Raw genomic sequence first — 20,434 nt, 5'->3', positions numbered from 1 at the left:
CGGCAACAGCGTTTTTGCGGGGAGAATACGCAAAAAAGTTAAACCACCTTCCTGGGTGGAAATCCTAGAAACGATACACCTTCGCGCCATCATCTGAACAGTCAAACCGCATAAAACTTTGACGAAAGGGTTCTCAAGGCTCTCGTCGCGTACTGCTTACATCACAGGCATGTGCCAGTAGCCTAGAAGCGTAAACAAAGCGAACAAGCATGTCTGATTCTATCCACGGAGATCACCACGTTGGCAGTACTTTTAAATACACAAGAATCAGTCCAGCGGCTATCACATCTAGTGACTGGAGCCACTGTCTGCGAGTGACTCTGCTTTGGTCCAATCACCCCCACCCACAGTCTGCGAATCAGAGACAGAGTAGGGCGGGTCTTCACAGCACGCTTGGCAGTGTAGCTGGGCTCCGTCGTCTCGAGTCGACTACACTTTTACAGCCTCGTCTGCACGAATAATTCCCTCCCAAAACACGAGTCTAAACGCAAAATAAAAAGTGAGACCGCAAGACGACTTCTGCGGTTTATGTTGAGACTCTCTCCGTCTAAACATGGCCTTAGTCCATAGACTTTGACTATTATTTGTATACACTTAGACCAGGGGTAGGCAACCCTAGGCACGCATGCCTGCATAGGCACGCGGGGGCATTTTCATTTGCACAGGGGGCAGCATTAAAAAATAAAATAAATGTTTATTTTTATTTTTTGCTTTGAAATATTATAGTGAAATATTTTGCACTGTTGTCGCATTTATCTTGTTGAAATCCTCCCACAGGTTCTTTTTTGTAAGTTGACTGTTTTGCACACCCCTATGACAGCTATACAGCTGTTCCCATGTTCCCCCGCTAAGAAAGTTAAAGCAAAGGAAATTCGGGCATTCCAGCCCTCGTGGACAGACGACTACGGGTTTGTGTGTCAGAAGGACCGTGCTGTGTGTACTTTATGTTTAGAAAATGTAGTTTGCAGAACGTCAGGGCCCTGTTTCATGTACGTGGTTCAACTAAGTCGATCAACATGTCCATTATCCAGCTTCAGTTAACCCGATGTTCAAAGCCGGGATTTTCCTGTTTCACAAAGGAGGATTCAGTCTCGTTAACTCAAGCCAGACTTGAGAGTCAGGCTCAAGTCAGGCTAGATGCGCGCTCCCGTTTTAGGTGGAAAGCCAGCACGTATCGATGGCAGAGACCCTGATTCTCAACGGCATTGATTGATTAATTGATTTAAGACTTTATTGACAGATTGCAATAGGCTCAATCGCCTCGCCGACAAGTTAAATGCGTTATCTATAGGCTAATTCTAAGTCCCTCATTACCTCAATCAATCAGATTATATTTCTTTAAACTTGCCTGCTGGATTGAATAATCAAATGAGATCTTGCTAGCGAAAATAACTAGTTAACTGTTATACAGAATTACGAGACGGCTTTCTTGCCCATTGATTGATGTATAGTCAATGTTTAACTTATCTCCAATGTGGTCCAACGGGTTGTTATTTTGACTTCCACACGGACGACCCGGGTTCAAGACCGGGGTCCTTCTTTTTGCAATATAGGAATAATTCAATTTGGTGCACGTTGAGAGCTATATAAAGAATGACATCCTCAATGCATGTAGATTTATAATATTTTAACTTAAAACCAGGCTACTTTGGCGTATAATCATTAATATTATATTCAAAAAAATCATATTGGAAACACCGGGATTTGAACCCGGATCGCTAGGTTGGCAGACTTGAGCGCTACCGCTGGGCCACTGTGCCAGATGGGATAGATTCATTGTTTATACATTAATGAACGAGAGACCCGTGTTTAGAATATCCCTTATTTTGAATGAAGTTTTATTTCTTTATCCTCATTCATTCATGTGACGTCAACGGCTCATTCAATTTCTCAAATCCGTCAAACAGCGCATCTCATCAGACATCTTAATCCCAGTTACAATTAAAATAACCACATCATGTGTACGTCGCACGAGCGAGCGCCACCGTCGCCACGGTATATATAACGTGCATTATTTAGGACAAAGTGAATTTAATATCAGCATTTTGGGTCTATTTTACATTTCAAAAGCCCCCTCTGGAAGAATGGAGCACAAAAACGTAATTCAGAATGGTATAATGCAGATCGTAGACTGTGGGAATAGTTTCAGGAAACGGGCTGTCACTTCTTTGCGGGGGCGTGGCGATAGTTCAGGCTAACTTGAACTTGAACTCTGCTTTCGAGCAGGCTCAAACTTTTGGATCTGTTGGCATGGTGATCTGGAAAATCCACGTATATGAAACCGGAAAGTCCGGCTAACCCAGTTATCCAGCTAAAGTTATCCGGCTAACTCAGTTATCCAGGTACATGAAACGGGGCCCAGGTGTGAAACGCCATTTTGAGACGAAGCATCAAAAAAGTTTCAAAGATCAGGCGGATAAGGCAGAATCGATTAAACGTGACGTGGCCAGGTATGGAAAGCAAGCCAGCACCCTCAAAGTGTTCACGACTGCTAAAAACCACGCAACTGAAGCAAGCTATCACATTGCTCATTGCATTGCGAAATGTGGAAAGCCATTCACTGATGGCGAGTATATCAAGGAGGCTTTTCTCTGTAGCTCAGATGTTTTGTTTGAAGGCTTGCCAAACAAAGAGACAATCAAATCAAGGATAAAAGATATCCCCATGTCAGCTTGAAGTGTCGAGCGACGCATCAACGAAATGTCAGAAAATATCAGAGAACAGCAAACAGCTGGATTAAAAGATGCTCCGGTGTGCAGCTTAAAGTGACCAACTACAGCCCCCAGATAACGGAGCTCAGTAAAGCAAAACTGTTTGTCTGCATTGCACCCCCGCCGCAACTCAGATTTAGGGTTGATACAACCATCATAATAATATTGTTAATAATAACAATAACAATAATGATGTAATAATGTACAAATTATCATTAAAAATACCTGATTATGAGAAGAAAGAAATTACGATGCATGGAATATTGTTGATAAGGCACACTAGTTACAACTATATTTCAAACTGGCACTTCATGTCAAAAAGGTTGCTGACCCCAGACTTCGACCATAGTCTTTGACTATTACGGTAGTTTGGGGTCACTGAACAAAATAGAGAGATATCAGTGACAAACACACACACTATGCATTTCATTATTTTACACCAACCTGAATACTGTATGGGCGGGATCCACAAAGAATGGATTGCACGGTGCTAATTGCACCCTTACTTACAATTCATTATGAATTGAAAATGGGGGACCCTGATGTAAACAAGACGAAAGTCTTTCTCTGGTCTGCAGCATCCCCTTAACAATTGTGTGTATTGAGCCGTACTGTATTGTACCCATTCTGCAATCTGTTAATAAAATGTTCAATCAATCAATCACCGCACAGGTGATTGATTGATTGAATGAATGAAAATTGTATTAACAGATTGCAGAATGGATACAATACAGTACGGCTCAATACACACAATTGTTAAGGGGATGCAGACCAGAGAAAGACTTTCGTCTTGTTTACATCAGGGTCCCCCATTTTCAATTCATAATGAATTAAATCAAATCAAATTTATTTGTAAGGCCCGACAACACACGTTAATGTCCCCATGGGCCGTACACTTCTTCTTTAAACAAGTCAAGAAAAAACATCACAATAAGTCAAGAACAAAACAAGAACACCATAAGGTCCAAAACATTTAAAATAAATACAAAATAAATAAATGCAACCCAGACATACCCCAGGCGAAGGTAAGGAAAAACTCACTAAAACCTAGAAATAGGGGGGGGGGGTTAGAGAGTTCCCATGTTTGTAGTGGGCGGAGATAGAGCAATAAATACATGTAGTGAGCATATGCATACATGGTGGTGACAGTAGAATCATAGTATATAAGAAAATTGTGAAATAGAGTAATAGATAGAACTACTGCAAGCGTATGGATACAGGATGAGATACAAGACAATAGCTCAGGGCCGTATGCCCCGTGGGGGCAGGAGAAGTCACTCAAAGGGTTCAGCACTGCAGGCCAGACAGAAGACGGTATGAAGCTGTTCCATGGGACCGGTTGAGACAGAGACAGAGGTTAAAAGGTTCTCCTATGTCTGCAGAAAAGCAGACAAGGGAGCAAATAGACATCCTAACTAAACTAGACAGATTCATCTAAGGGTCAGTCCCCGACCAGGTGAGATCAGGGTAGGTTGAAGGAGAGAGAGAAAAGATGGGTCTTAAGCAGGGATTTAAAAGCTTCGACAGAGCAGGCGCCCCTGACGACGGCAGGTCATTTGTTCCACAGGTAGGGAGCGCGGTAGACAAAGGCTCTGTGGCTGGCGGATTTCTTTTTAACCCTAGGAATCGATAGAAGCCCGGCATTTTGTGAGCGCAGAGCACGAGCGGGTGAGTATCGAGAGATGAGATCGGATAGATAAAGCGGTGCAAGCCCATTAAAAATCTTGTAGGTGAGGAGTAGCACTTTAAAGTCAGATCGGGCTTGAATAGGAAGCCAGTGTAGGGTGGACAAAACTGGTGTGATGTGATCAAATGTTTCAGTTTTAGTTAGTATCCGTGCAGCCGCATTTTGCACAAGTTGAAGATTTTTGATGCTTGAATTAGGTAGGCCTGAAAAAAGTGCATTGTAAGTAGGGGTGCAATTGTATACTGGAACATGGTATACATGTAGATATCCATAATATACTTGACCAGTATTATGGATATCTAAACGAAAAAAATATATATTCTTTTACCTTTTATCTTTTTATCTTTTTAACTAGGGCTGTCAGTTTATCGCGTTAATTAATTACACAGAAAATTATCGTGTTATGAAAATGAACGCAAAATTAATAAAAGTTAAAAAAAATATTTATATATTTTTTGTTTTGTTATCTCATTCATTCCATAAGAACGTAGAATAAACATTTACAGACTTTTTTTTTAATGGTCCATTTGCATGTTCTTGGTATCTGATTCTATGGACATCTATGGATCTCAGGGAATGTATTCCCAGTGTCAGAAATACTGTGTCTGTTACTAGGCTTGAGTAAATTGTAATGGACCAAATGAGAATATCAATTCAAATTTATTTTATCTTTGACTGTGAATAACACCATGCTAAAATTTACCAGACCTGAAAAATCTAAGCAAATTCATAAAAGGGAAGATGATTAAACAGAAGGTTTTGTAGATACAGTACTGAATTCTGCCATCCGGACACATGCTATTTGAAATATGATTATAGAATATAGAATATCAGGCCTAAAATGGTTATGCGATTAAAATGCGATTAATTAGATTAATTCATTACAATCGCCTGACCGCACTATTTTTAACCCTTTCCATGCTGTACTCTCTCTGAGAACAAAGTAATGTACCCCCAGGGACAATAAAGTCATTCTCATCTTATCATATAATCACATTTTGACTATTAGACTGATCGAACATAATTTAATTAAGTTGCTTTGCTTGCATGACATATTACACATGACTGTTGGTTTGATATTGGATGTCAGAATTGTGGGAATACTCTGATATATAGCCTATTTTAGGCTAGTATCGGTATCGGTGCACCCCCAAGCACAACCCAACACACCGGTAAATGGTAAATGGTGCATTTATATAGCGCATTTATCCAAAGCGCTTTACAATTTGTTGCTCACATTTTTACCCATTCACTCACACATTCACACACTGACGGCAGAGGCAACCAAGCAAGCTGCCAACCTGCTCATCGGGAGCAGTTAGGGGTTAAGTGTATTGCTCAAGGACACTTCGACACGCTGCCCGGGAATCGAACTGGGAACCTCCGGATTACCAGACGACTGCTCTACCTCTCGAGCCACTGTCGCCCCCACCGGTACCTCAGCCAGCTCTTCTCATCCAAACATCGAGTTCTACCAGATACTGATTGACACCTGACCCTGTTCTCCCTCTTAAGTGGATCTATATGAATCACATCATCTCAGTATGGGCTGAACTCTCTTTCCGCTGGCAATGAGATCTCACAACAACAACAACAACAACAACAACAACAACAACCAGGCCTGCTGGTCAACCAGCTGTTGACAAATCCCCTACCATCCCCTCTCCTGGCTGGTGCTACACCGAGCTGGCACACAGCAAAGCATGGGCACACACACTGGGCACACACACACTCACGGGGGGCTGCATGGCTTCCATTCATTGTACAAGAGCGTGTGTGCATATCCGGTGAGTGGGCTGAGGGATTCCAAACATAGGACTGGTCTTTCAGTCTTTTCAATCTTGCGATTATAATTTCTTCATGGAAGATTAGTATGTGGAAGGACACACTCCCCCATCTCTTCAAGGCACTAAACTGAGGAAATTCAGAGCATTCTCACAGCCTAACATGAAGAAACAAAATGAAAGGTGTATTCTGTAAGATTTTCCATCGCTTGGAATGGGGACTGTGTAGAATCAACCATGTACAGTTACATGGAAATAGCATTTAATGGTTTAATCCACATGATTCTCACTTTCAGGCCAAGAATGAAGACCCGGCGAGTAGACTCAGCTGCTGAATCACCTGCTCATCCCACGTAATACCTGGTTGAGTCTACACGTCTATTTTACCGAATAGTTAGAAGCTTAATTCATAACGTTGACATTAGAATTCTAAATCAACATGATTATTTTCTTTGTCTATTCATTCTGTTTAAACCAATGGGGTTTTTCTTCACAGTTGCAGATAAAGATTAGGCTACACTAATATTATAGTATATGACTCGTCATAAAAATTCAAATAAACCTCTCTCTCTCTCTCTCTCTCTCTCTCTCTCTTATACAAAAATAAAACATTTGTGGGTCTATAAAATCAATGGAGCAGCTCCAGACTTTATACTTGATGACATATGTGTACTGTATCATGCCAGTTAGGGTACCTTATGCATAATGCACCTGTGTATACCGTTTACTTTAATTACTCATAGAAGTATGTTCAGATTCTAAGTGTTTTATTGCCCACATTTATTGTAACATATAATATAACTGATAGGGCATACAGACCCTCATCTGCACCTTTGATTACACCATTTACTTACTCATATTCAGAGTTAATTATATTGTTTTGTTTACACTGCTTATTTATATCTTTACTATACTGTTATTGCCTATATTATGTCTTCTGCTATTAACATGCCCATACCCAGGGCCGCCTGGGAGAAATGCGAGGCCCTGTGCGAGATTTAAACCAAAAGGTAAAAAAAGAAAAAAAAAAGAAAAAAAAAAAAAAATCATACAGTCAACATATTCTTAAATAATAGCGCTGCCCGAGGCTGGGCATGATACAGTCAACATATAGCAAGAGAGAGAGAGAGAGAGCTCCCGTTCTACAGTCAATATACAGTGTACAGAGAGAGAGAGAGAGAGAGACACATTGGAAAGAAATTGAAATGCTATTTGGCCCTAAACAGAGAGTACACAGTGGCAGAATACCTGAGCACTGTGACTGAAGATCCTTGACTAGGTACAGACTCAGCGAGCACAGCCTAGCCATCGAGAAAGGCCGCCATAGGCAGACTGTGTGTGTTAGAAAGAGAGAGAGAGAGAGAGAGCATGTGTGTTTGTGTGTTAGAGAGAGAGAGCATGTCTGTGTGTTGTGTGTGTGTGTGTGTTAGAGAGAGAGCATGTATGAGAGAGAGATAAGCAAAGATGAGCCCCTAAAGGATATTCAACTTTTAATGGAAGAACAAAACAGAAGGAAAAGATAACTTCACAAAGGCAACATGAATACGTAGATCCAAAAGGACAAAGATCAACACTTAAATCCAAAGAGAAGAGGGTCTATACCAGAGAAAACAAAGTAGCAAGGAGCCAATGGCCGACATCAGCTAAATAGGCTAACTGCAAATAGAGTAGCCAGGTACTGACACCAGGCCACACACAGCTTTGGCCAACGCTACCCAAGCTACACAAACGACCAAGACAATTCACACACAGTATGTCGTATCTCCAAATGTTGTGAAGTAACATATGTTTTGCCTGGAAAAAAACAGTTATTAACAAAACATTCGGGAGGGGAAGGAAGGAAGAGTGGGGTAATGTCCAATGGACATCTTACCTGCACCAAGGAACGCAGGGCGAAAGGCCGCAACACAGGTCTCCACGTTGATGAAAGGCCTCTCGCTGGCGGGACAAAAAGAAGCTATGGCCGGAGCCTTGTCATGGTGCAGGCCCGACTACATCTTCTGTCAAAGATGATGTCGTAGTCAGAGTGCCAGGGCCCCCTGCTATTCTCACGGCTAATGTCAATGGTCGTAGCACAAGCTAACAGCTAACTCTAGGCTAACTGATAGCATCAACCCGGCTATCGCTAACCATTAGCTAACGCAGAAGCAAGCTATGCGGCTACCACTGAAAAACTGTACAACGTGAGAAAAGCAATACAGGTGCTGACACCAGGCCACACACCGTTAGCTACTAGTACTACAACAGCTAGTCGGCCCGTTTGGCTCCAGAGAGAGAGAGAGAGAGAGATATCCACGGCGGGAATAGAATAGAGCTGCATTAAAACCTCACCAAACGTCCAAGAGGATGGAGACAACCGCGTGGAGTTGACGAAGTTCATCTGCCGAACGACCATCCTCTTCATCTTGGCATAACAATGCTGCACGCGCTGTCTCTAGGTTAGCTAACGCTAGTTAGCCTTTAGCTAAGCTAGCTACTAGCCGACATCATCATGGCTATATCCCGACTGAACCACACTTAATATTATAACGTAGCTAAAGCTAACTAGCTGTCCCTGTCTTTAGCCGGGATGGCTAGCCTGACTGAACTGTCTAACATGCAACAACTTTCATCTTCAGTCCATCTGCCGAACGATGTCCTCTTCATCTTGGCTGGCATAACCTCCAATGCTGCACGTGCAAAATAGTCAGACGCTAGTGATGGGTCGGTCATGAGCGACTCGTTCATAAGAGCCGATTCATTGCCGTGAGCGTGAGTCGAATTGCTCACGTCTGGCAATGAGTCGGTTCACGCCCCCCCCCCCCCCCCCCCCCCGGCACGCACACAGACACACACAATGAACTCAACAGACGCTACCTTACCTGTAACCCCTCCCCTCATTGAAGCCAATTCTGCTGCCTGCAGAGCATCAGAGCTGCCTGCAGAGCCTCAGAGCCAGGAACAAGTCAGACACATTCTACAAACGTGTCTAATGTGAAATATATAAGCATATAAGCAAAACTAGATTTTAGGTCTGTGATGAAAAAGGGCCTCGCGGGAAGGGGGGCCCCGCAAAAATAAATAAATAAATAAATAAAAATAAATAAAAAAATTAATAAATTAAAAAATTAAAAAAAAATTGTGCGAGGCCCCCCTTCCCGCGAGGCCCTGTGCGACCGCACTGCTCGCACACCCCCTGAGGCGGCCCTGCCCATACCTGTACCTCCCCTCCCCCATGCTGCTATGATGACCGAATTTCCTCAAGGGGATCAATAAAGTAATATCTTCTCTTACATCACACGTTTGAGTCTTACTTCTCTGGTTTCTGGCTTTGGGGAGAGAGTCGCTCACGTTCACAAATATTGATTGAACGCTAAGGCTAATAGCTGGCAGCCAATGAGTTAAATGGATATTTTTCAAGTTGTATTACTCTTATCAACATGAGTAATGCTTGCTTTATGCAGCCATTTAACACAAAAGGATGACCCTCATGCATTGCAAATTTGCATAAAATTCAAAACAGAGTGATGCACAAAATGACTTAAAAGAAAATAATCATTTAACACTATGAATAAAGTGTGCATGAAATAATAGGGGAAAGAAAACGTTAGGAACTTGTTACATTCACCCACACAAGGGCTGAGGACTCACACCCCCACCCCGCCCCCCCCCCCTCTCTCTCTCTCTCTCTCTTACACACACACTCTCCCATCTTTCTTTCTCTCTTGCCCCTTCATCATCTCTCTCATCCCCCCCCTCTATCTCTCTCTCTCACACACACACTTTGAGTCAGAGACAAAAATAGTATCAATGAGGGTATCAATAATACACCTGAGTGAAGTCTAGTTACAAAATTAATAAATAAAATATTTAAAAATATTAAATTTAAATGTTGTGCGTTAACGCGTTAACCTTGACAGCCTTAGAAATAACATATTGGACTTCTTCATTTGGGTGAAGGTTCCTCCTGTTCCTTGGTGTGTCTCTTTAACTACATGTCAGTATGATGTTGAGGGAAGTTCTTGTGCCCTAGATGCTGCCCCGGGGAGGGCAGGGAAACTGACTCGGTTGAGTTGTGACATGGAGGGGAAAAGTGTGCCAGCCGTCACGGTCGACTTGAGATGAGAAGCATTTGCACATCTAAATTGGGTTTATGGCTGGGCAGCTGAGGCTGTAACTTAAGATTCTGAGAAAGAGTTCGTACTCTGTTCTGGCAACATGCCTAACATCATCCCACATAACACCGTCTCATCAGAAAACGTAGATAACTAATCGACCAAGTAATATATTTACGTATCTTGTATAAGTAATATATTTGCGCAAACTCCGATACAAACACAGCCTTACTATGATTATGGTTCGTTTTAACATTTTACGGTTATGGTTAAGATAGAAAGTTAGGGTTAACGTTATGGTTAAGGTAACAGTGTGGTTAAGATTAGGGTTTGGCCGAGGCTATCAGAAAATTGTGTTTCGGTAGTCTTTGAGGGGAGCTCAAATGTTTTCTGAAAACGGTAAAAGTTTAAACATTTTGCATATATATATTATTTGTAATACGTACACATTGTACATTTTCTTAACTCATTGGGCGCCACCCACTTTCCCCATCTGTACTGCCTGGCGCCAGCTTTTCTTGACCATTTTCACGATATTTCAGCACACGATATTTCAGCATAATCTCGCACACATCCAAAAACAGTTTTGCATTCATCTGCATTCATTTAGGGCGTTTTCACGATTAGGAATGGTTGCCTCCGTTCCGTTCCGGAGAACGATAGTCCCCCCTCCCCACTCCCCCGCCGGCCAGCTTTCACACTACCAATCTCGTTTAGTTCCCAAGCACACTTGAGGGAGCAACACCCTGAATTAAAAAAAAAAAAAAATCTAACCCTAACTAACCATACTGTCATGCACTTGTCCTAATAAACTAACCTACACTGTAGCACTCAACACTTTGATGAACATTGTTACTCAGCTGATAGAGTTGTGCCCTTCCTGATGGCTTGTCGTACAGAACTTGTAAGTCGCTTTGGATAAAAGCGTCAGCTAAATGACTAAATGTAAATGTAAATGTAAATGATACAGCAGGTGGCGGTATGCACCTAGTCGGTTTGCGATCCGCCAATGAACACAAGAGTACACTTGCGTCATCTAGTATGCGACAAGTCGTTAGAGAAATAGTCAAAGCCTGTACAATGGAGTCGTCCTTCGCATCAAGAAATGCCTTTGTTATGCTAAGATGCTACTCTCGTTCATCAATAAGGTGAGAAACAGACCTATTCTCTTTTGAATTCCACAATGGACAGTCGAATAGTTATGACGTCGTGTCGTTGTTACAGCAAGCCTCTTCCGTGTTTTGGTACAGTTGTGTTCACACTTTAATCGTTCCGTGCCCGGGGATGCCTGAATCGTTCCCCAGACCACCTTTTCAAGTGGTCCCGGCCACGGAACGGTTATTGATAGCTCCGATAACATATAATAAATGTTTTGGTTAAAAGAAATCCGGTGTGGGTGGATTTGGATGAAGGGCGCTTGTTTTTATTATAGCCTCCTCCCGTTTTGCCAGTACTGTGGTAAAACTGATAGCGTGTGGTTTAGGAACAGGGAGTTTTTCACAAATCCAGCGCTCCCTTTCTTGGCTGTGACGTAGTCGCGTTACATTCGGAGACAGACAGTCGATCTGCCAATTACGTCCCACGGCTTGCACCCACCTCTTCTTCTTACCACCAATCAGAAGCTCTCGTTCGTTTATTTACCTCCGGATTGTCAGCCATTACTCTACTCGGAGCTAACGTTATCTTCCCGCCAGCCACATTGACAAGTACCAGCGCTTATACATTACTGGCAAATGTCTTGTTGCACTTGTGGCAACGAGCGTTGTCAGCATCGACTTTAGTAAAATAGACCCAGACTTTTGAACATTTCGTTCTGTCCGCCATTATGAGAGCAGAGCTGTCTGTACTCGGTGTGTGTGTGTGTGTGTGTGAGTGAGTGAGTGTGTGTGTGTGGGAGGGGAAGAGAGGAGAGAGCAGTGCTCTGTCTCTGTGCTCCCCGCGCAAGCACAGAGACACAGAGGCAGGAGAGATAGACAACGGCCAACAAGATTAGTTTGCGACGTTTAAATTCCTCAAAAAAAAACTCCATAATTTCTCGAGTACCGATAGCAGTACCGATGACGTCGGAGCTTATAAATACTCAAAAAAAAAAAAATTGATAAAAAAAAAATATATATATATATATATATATATATACAGTTAAAAAAAATATTATAATACAATAAATATCGGTTATCGGTATCGGCTTGAGGAGCATAAAGTTATCGGTATCGGTGTCAAAATCAATATCGTGCATCCCTATACATCATTTCATGGAGCTGTAACACAAAACAAGGATTCAATGTCCCAGATGACATCACTAATGGCCATATTCAAACTAAGGCATAAAAAAAAACATTGTTTGGTTCCTGTTGGCATGAGTAGGTAGGGAATTTTATTTTATTTTTTTATTTTATCTCTTCCCACGGCGACTATGGATAGGGAATTTCTTTATTTAATTAAAATGTTCACAACAACATGGATGTATGTACTTTTCCAGCATGTTGGGTCGCACCTAAATCGGCAGGGTCGGTCGGCAACCGGAACCAAACCATTATTTTTGTTAGGCCTAATTGACTCAATAACTGTCAAACTAAATTAATGTGTGCAAAACTGTTTTAAAGTTTTTGGATGTGTATGAGATTATGTGCAAAATAAATCAGTATTGTTTTTTGGTGAAGCGCTCCTTTAACATTTCCTTTCAATAGTCTGGATAAAAGAAGCTTTTAGGAGTGTCTGCCTGTAACTCCACCACGGAGAGAGCTGTGAGTGGAAGTGAAAAGGACTAAGTGCCATCAGGCATTTTGCCACTTTGATGATGATGAGAATGGAAGCAAGCAATTATCCACCAGTGAATCATCATGCTATTTCACTTGTCAACAGTGGTTCTCAACCAGGGGTCCGGGGACCTCCAGGGGTCCTTGAGGGGGTTCCACTGGTCCCCAGCTATATAAGGAATAGCTTAAATTCACTATTCATTGACTAGAAGTTAGACCCCAATGAGAGAATAAGAAGAATGGCTATTCTGACACCGTCTCCACTGTTAGCTCTCTCCACTGTTCGCTTTCGCCAACAGTAGGCCTATAGATTGCTATAGAATTCTGGATTAATCACATATCACACACAAATCTGCTCAAATGAGGGCCCCAGAGAAAAGATCTGGTGAAATGGGGCCTAATGTGTATCAACTCGAGGGTCTTTCACAGGAGAACGGTTGATAGCCACTGCCACGGACTTCAAAGTGATACTTTGACTTCTTCTTAATCTTTTTATCTTTGACTTGCGCAATGAAAATGTAACTGTTTTTTTTAATGTAAATGTGTTGCGCCTGCATTCTTTTCACTTTTGCCTCTTTTTGGAATGTCGCTCACAGGGTGAACAAATCGGCTTTTCATAGGTGCAGCAGCAAAGTTAACAAGTTGGCTTTTCATACGTCAAGGTGCAGCACTAGATGCTGCTTTACAACATGGCCATAGACAACACACAGCCAGCTTACTGCCGGCTTGACAGGCGGAAGCAGAAGAAGCCAAATACTTTATGTAAGCTTTATAAGCACAATGATGAGATATTGATCGCATAACAGCTGATCACATGCCTGTTGCAATGTTCTTCTCAGTTGCATGTGGTATTGGAAAAGGAAGGGGGCTGGGTTTAACAAGGCAATATTGGATGAGCAAATGTTGACATGCTAATTTACTGTAGTCAGCACGCAGCATAGGACATCAATAGACCTATTGCTGCTCACTGCACATTACAGAAGACATCTGTAGGACCTTGTGGTTGAAAACTAATTACATAGCCTAAAACCCGTCCTGAGCACAAGAAGTAGCCTAATGAATGCCTCGTTCAGAATCTAGGGCGGCTATTGAAAAATTCGGTGTATTGCCTACTTATATAGCTGAACGATTATAAAATAGTTTGCCATTAAAATAAACCCTTAAACCCGGGATGTAATATTATATAATTGCTTCTGTTAACCTATTTTTGGAATATCCTTTGAGCCCAGAAAGGCAACGAGAAGCAATTATTTCACAGACGGCCTTTAATAATAATAATAAAGAAGGCTCATTGAAATGATGCGTTAATGTTTACGCTTGGTGAGAGTGGTCCATGGATGCGATCACTCTGTATGGAGGATGCTGCGGTGTGTGTGCAGGAGAAGAAGATGGAAGCGTAGCCTCTCTACTCACTCTGCGTAGCCGGTGGCCCACGGCAGTCGTTTGGTTTCTTTCAGGATGAGAATCGGTCTCGCTACGTGATCCGCTGAGCACTCGATCTCGTCCGTCGACAGTCCCAGGAACTCCGGTCTGGTATACGGGAATTTCAGCGGCGAATCCGAGCCGCCGAAATGGTCACCGTTCGAGCCACCGGCCATCATGCCTCCCATAAAATTGGCCACCGCCGATTTCACCCGCGTGAGCATGGTGTTGTTGCCGCAGCGTGTGTCCGAGTCCCCCGCCCGAAAGCCCCTTTGCTCCGCGACGCCGTTCTGCTGTGCGAGGAGCGGCTTGACAACCGCACCGTGATGCATTCGCTCCTCAATGAACGCGGAAATACACTCTCTCGACACCGCTGGCGGTCACGTGACAAACCGGTTGCTGCTGGTGGTGGATTTGGTCGCACTGCCATACATACACCAATGAGCAGCTTATTGTTGACAGTGCTGTAGGCCAAAGGTGGGCAGCTTAGTCCTGTAATGAATGACGCCTACCCGGATCACGGTACAGTAGTACTGTACAGTAGCCTACCACGCGATGTACAGTAGTACACGCACGCACACACACGCACGCACACACACACACACACAAACACAGGCTACTACAGCTTATTTGTAAGACCATTACATTTAATTGAATTATTTCCTCCTTTTACCCTAACCCTAACCACTATGCTTAATTCCCCTATCCAAATTGGAATCTAACTCTAACCCCTGACCCTAAAATCACCCCTTTTGAAAAAGAGGGTTGATAAACATTCATCGATTGAGAGAATTTCTATTTTCTGATATCTGTCTTTGTGCACATTTTCTTACACATCTGTTGTTCGTTGTGGAGCTCCCTCTGGTGTTGTGGTCGTGGTATATTCACTGACCTTTGGGAAGTATTTTGACATGTACATGGGTACCTTAGTGGTGTAGTGTATCTTGTAGACCAGGCTGACACTGACATGCTCCTTGGAGTAGTAGTCTAGCTTTTCTGCCCGAGAAAACATTCTCTGTCAATAAGAGACCTACAGGAAAAAAATATAGTAATGGAAAATGGCACCAAATTACGATCCTTTACTGAATATAATCAGGCTGATTTGGATTTTTGTTCTTGATTTATTGTGATGTTTCTTCTTGACTTGTTTAAAGGCTTTACAAATAAATTTGATTTGATTCTGACTACCCATCTCCACTCTCCAGTCTATTAACCGGTCAAATCATATTTTAAATGAAGCCTGACAAGTCATTCATTCAAAGATCTCCACTTTGCCAGCTTGTTGTCTTAAAGGAACACGCCAACTTTTTGGGAAATTAGCTTATTTGCCATCCACCCTGGAGTTAGACAAGCAGATACATACCCTTTTCTTCTCTGTGCATGCATTAGGCTTAGGGAACAGTCGCGCCATTAGCCATAGCGTCATTCACTGGAAGTAGGTGTGCTAGTGTATAGGGATGCCAGCGATCGGTATCTGCCGATATTGACTAAAATAGCTGGATCGGGTATCGGTAAAAATGATTATTAATAATATATAATATTATTATTATTATATAATTTTTTTATAATATAATAATAAATAAAATAAGAAATAACAATTCAGTACATTTATATCTATGTGTTCATTTGTTAGATTTAGTTTCACTAAGTTAGGAAAGTAATGTTTTAAGTCAAGCCTGATGTTGCCTTGCACAAAATAATGATCCCAGTCTCTTCCACACAGTGAGGCATACAGTTTATTAATTGAACAATGGGTATTTACATTACATTTAGTTGACTCTTTTATCCAAAGCGAATTACACGTTCTGTACGACAAGTCATCAGGAAGGGCACAACTCTATCAGTTGAGTAACAATGTTGGTTACTTGTTGGTGCTACAGTGTAGGTTAGTATATTAGGACAAGTGCATGACTGTGAGGATTGGCCCGTTGCCGCCGCACGCTTCAAGGTCAAGGTACCAATTACCGTCGCGCACCTGATGTGTGTTGTAATCAGCTCACTGGAGGTCTTCATATACTCTGGGTTTCCTAACGTTCATTGTCGGGTCATTTTGGATTTCCACTGGCTGCTGCTTGTTTTCCCTGTGTTGTACCTCGCCTTTTTCCTCTTCAGGACGTCTGTTGGAAGTCGCCGCTGTTGCTTGCTTGCCATTCTTTGGACCCCTGCCTCGTAGACCGCTTTGCGCAATTGCGCCTTGGTGAGTTTTTGGAACGTTCTTTTTTGAATACTGTTTTTCTCGTAAATTCCGGGACTCGGGACCTTTCTGTTTTTGTGTGTTATGTTAAACACTGAAGAGGAGCCGCTTGTTGTTATCACGGACTCAGCTAGTTAAACACTGAAGAGGAACCGCTTGTTGTTATCACGGACTCAGCTAAGACAATACTGGACTGCTTGTAATCCTGTTTGCTCGTCTAGTGACATTCTCTCTCTCTCTGTTTCCCGAGTGGATCGACGTGTAGCTGCAGAGCAGCAGAGGCAGTGGCGCAACGCCACGGTGTCTCTCAGCCCAGAAGACGTGCTGCAGAGCCGCGGACAACTCTGCCCAGAACATTCTCCCTTTGTGTTTTGTTGTTTATTTGCTCATTCCTATATTTATAAATAAATACGCCCTAGTTTTTGGCTAACTCTGAACTACTTGTCTGTGCCGTGCTGTTGGGGTCGGTTTCAAACCATAACAATGACAGTAAGAGTAACAAGTATAACAAAACCAAAAACGATCGGTATCGGCAGTGTATCGGCCGATATGGCTCATAGAAGATCGGTGATCGGTATCTGTGGCAAAAGACGTGATCGGGGCATCCCTACTAGTGTAGCCTATTAATAGTTCCCAACAGTCACGATGTTGTGCCCTTCCTGATGACTTGTCGTACAGAACTTGTAAGTCGCTTTGGATAAAAGCATCAGCTAAATGACTAAATGTAAATGTAAATGTACCCATTCTGCAATCTGTTAATAAAGTTTTCAATCAATCAATACATTTTGCACTAACCTGAATACATACAGTACACCATTGAACATGCTGTTCTATAACTCTGTATATAACATTTCATACCTGTTGACAATATCTGTTGAGATATCATTTATGTTTATATTTATTATGTATATCTTTACCCGTGTCTTTTTATCTCTTCCGTTGTCCAATTTTGATCGTTACCCATCTTATCTATGCCTTTTGTACTCACATTGTTGCTCATCATTAGAGGACAACATGCCCCTTGAATAACTGTGGCCTGCTCACTACAGACTGTGTCTCCAGTGAATAAATTCAAAAGATGGTACAGATGTCAAATTGGCAGACTACGTTCCAATCAATAATTCATGAGTCTGCCAGTAAAGGCCTAACTGCAGACAACAAGCCAATCACTGTGTGGTGGTGATGCTGCTGCTGATTTGCTTTGAGGAGTGTGCAGTTTATAGTATGCCTATAGTTGACATTCACCAGACTACTGAATGGAATCCTTGTCGTATTTCCGGTGTAAGGATCTCAATACAGAATTGAACATTTTGAAAATGTACGTTCAATACAGTGTATACAAATTTGTATTGACGATTCGCCTCCTGTCGTTCTCTTCCCTAGGGCTCTCTTTTTCTCCCAGTTTAACTGGTAGTATGGTGTGTCTACTGCTATTAGCATAATGTTTATGGCTCATTTTCAATGTTTAAATTAACATAAAAACTGTTTAATATTTATATATATATACAGGTGCAGCTCGATAAATTAGAATATTGTGGAAAAGTTATTTTATTTCAGTAATTCAATTCAAAAAGCTCTTGTATATTATAGATTCATTACACACAAAGTGAAATATTGTTGTTAATTTTGATGATTATGTCTTACAGCTCATGAAAGCCCAAACTTCTGTATCACCAATAAAAAAAAATAGATGTATTTTTCTTTTGTATGTAGAAATGTCGGCCTTATGAAAAGTATGTTCATGTATGTTCACCAGTGGCGTTGTTTCAGTAAAAGGCAAGGTATGGCGAGGAGGGATTGGGGGGGGGGGGGGGGGGGTGAAGGCTTGGTTAATTTTTTTTGTCAAATCAGTTGTGCAATAGTCACTTTTGGTGAGTTGTTTCTATACAATTCAGTTATATGACATTTAGGTATGACACAGGACTACACAAGCATTTTTTGTATAGAAATGTGTCAACAGACTAAAGCAGGGAACCACAATATTTTGCATACGAATTATGCAGAATGTAATATCATAACTGTCTATAACTTTTCTTGCAATTGAGCCAATTTTCCTTAGGTACGGTTTTGAGGTGTGTGTTCAACAGAATGTAGTATCAAAAACACATTCACAAAAAGTATGGGTTACTGAATGCTGAACTGCACTGTTATAATCACTAAGCCATTGTAAGACATTACCTGTGTCCCTGTATCACTTGTCTCTGCTGCCCTTTGATAAAAAAACATCTATGTCCATTTTCCCCCTTTTTTTTGTGGCATATTTCAGTTAGTCACAGTAAAAGTCACCTAGTAAATGTGAGGATTGGTCCATTACCACACGCTTCCAGGTACCAATTACGTACTGTGAGGATTGGCCCATTACCACACGCTTGCAGGTACCAATTACCTCCACACACCTGAAGGGAGTTTCGAATCAGCTCGAAGGGAGCCCTTATATACTCGGGGTTTCTGAAGGTTCATTGTCGGGTCGTTTTGCTTACCTCCGCCTGCAGCTTGTTCCTTCCGTTGTTGTTCTCCATCTGTTTCTCCAGTACGCCTTGGAATTCGCCGCTGTCGCCCCTCTCTGCTCCCGTGGACCCGCGCCCCGTCTCTCACCTTGCCCCTTGGTGAGTTTTTTGGAAGTGTATTTTTTGATGCTCTATTTTTCCTCGTTTTTCCTGGACTCAAGATCTATCTGTTTTTTGTGTGTTTCGTTTAACACTGAAGAGGTATCGCCTTTGTTATTTATGGACTCAGCTTTATTACTGGACTGCCTCGTAATCCCTGCGCTCGGTTGTTGACATTCCTCTTCTCTCTGTTCCTCTCCGAGTGGATAGACAGTAAGCTGCAGAGCCGCAGAGCCAGAGGCCGCAGCGCCACAGAGCCAACTCTGCTCTGGGCCGAGCTGCAGAGCCGCAGAGCCTACTCTGCTCCAGGACATTCCCCCTGAATGCTTCATGTTGTTTTTTCACTCTTTCTGTTTGAAAATAAATACGCCCTAGTTTTTGGCTAACTCTGAACTACCTGTCGTGTGTCGTGCTGTTGGGGTTGTTTACAAACCTTAACATTACGACCCGACCATGTCGACCCCAGCCGACACAGACAGTGTTAGAGCAGCGTTGGCGGTCCAGATCCAGCTGACCAACTACCACACCCAACAGTTAGGTGTGGCTGCGGCTGCTGTGCAGGACCTCCGGGCCCAGGTCCAGCCTATTCAGAATTCTCTTGACACTCTAACCACCCAGCAGACTACCCAGGGTAATCAGCAGGCTGATATTCTGCACCAGCTACAGGCTCTCAGTGCAGCATTTAACGCCCTGCTTTTAACCCCACCTGTGGCAGGAGTCCCAGCCAGACCACCACCGCCGCCGCGACAGACCCTGCACCTCCCGACCTCGCTCCTCGGGAGCCCCATCTCTCCAACCCACGATTGTTCGACGGTAACTTCGAGGACTGTGCCACGTTCATCATGCAATGTGAGTTGGTTTTCATTCATCAACCCAGCCGATTTACGACAGAGGGAGCCCGAGTAGCTTACATGACTAACCTGCTCACAGGCCGAGCAGCACTGTGGGTTACTGCTTCCTGGTCAATGAGGGCTGATTTTTGTTTTTCATACCCAGACTTCGTGGCAGAGCTCCGAAGGGTTTTCCACCACCCAGCTCGTGGCCAGGACCCGGGAGCTCGGTTGGGCACCTTCCGGCAGGGCAGTGGCAGTGTCACCGACTACGCGCTGGAGTTCAGACTGGCCGCTACCGAGAGTGGTTGGAATGATCGGGCGCTTCATCTCACCTTCCTGAAGGGGCT

The 20,434-nt window shown here is 42.8% G+C and overlaps 1 protein-coding gene across 1 annotated transcript in view; it reads right to left on the bottom strand.

The window, feature by feature from the left end:
* Positions 1-14,742, bottom strand: part of ppm1h (protein phosphatase, Mg2+/Mn2+ dependent, 1H) — a 146,603-nt gene extending 131,861 nt beyond the window's left edge. Inside the window, exon 1 of the mRNA XM_084335326.1 lies at positions 14,446-14,742. Coding sequence (XP_084191452.1) covers positions 14,446-14,678 — 233 coding nt within the window. The 5' untranslated portion in view covers positions 14,679-14,742. The remainder of the gene's footprint in view (positions 1-14,445) is intronic.
* Positions 14,743-20,434: the final 5,692 nt, after the last annotated feature.

The sequence above is a fragment of the Notolepis coatsorum genome (genome assembly GCF_963971535.1).
Source record: "Notolepis coatsorum genome assembly, chromosome: 18".
In the NCBI taxonomy this organism is placed as follows: domain Eukaryota; kingdom Metazoa; phylum Chordata; class Actinopteri; order Aulopiformes; family Paralepididae; genus Notolepis; species Notolepis coatsorum.
Note: the sequence above shows the minus strand (reverse complement) of the source record. Positions and strands in the feature narration are given on the sequence as shown.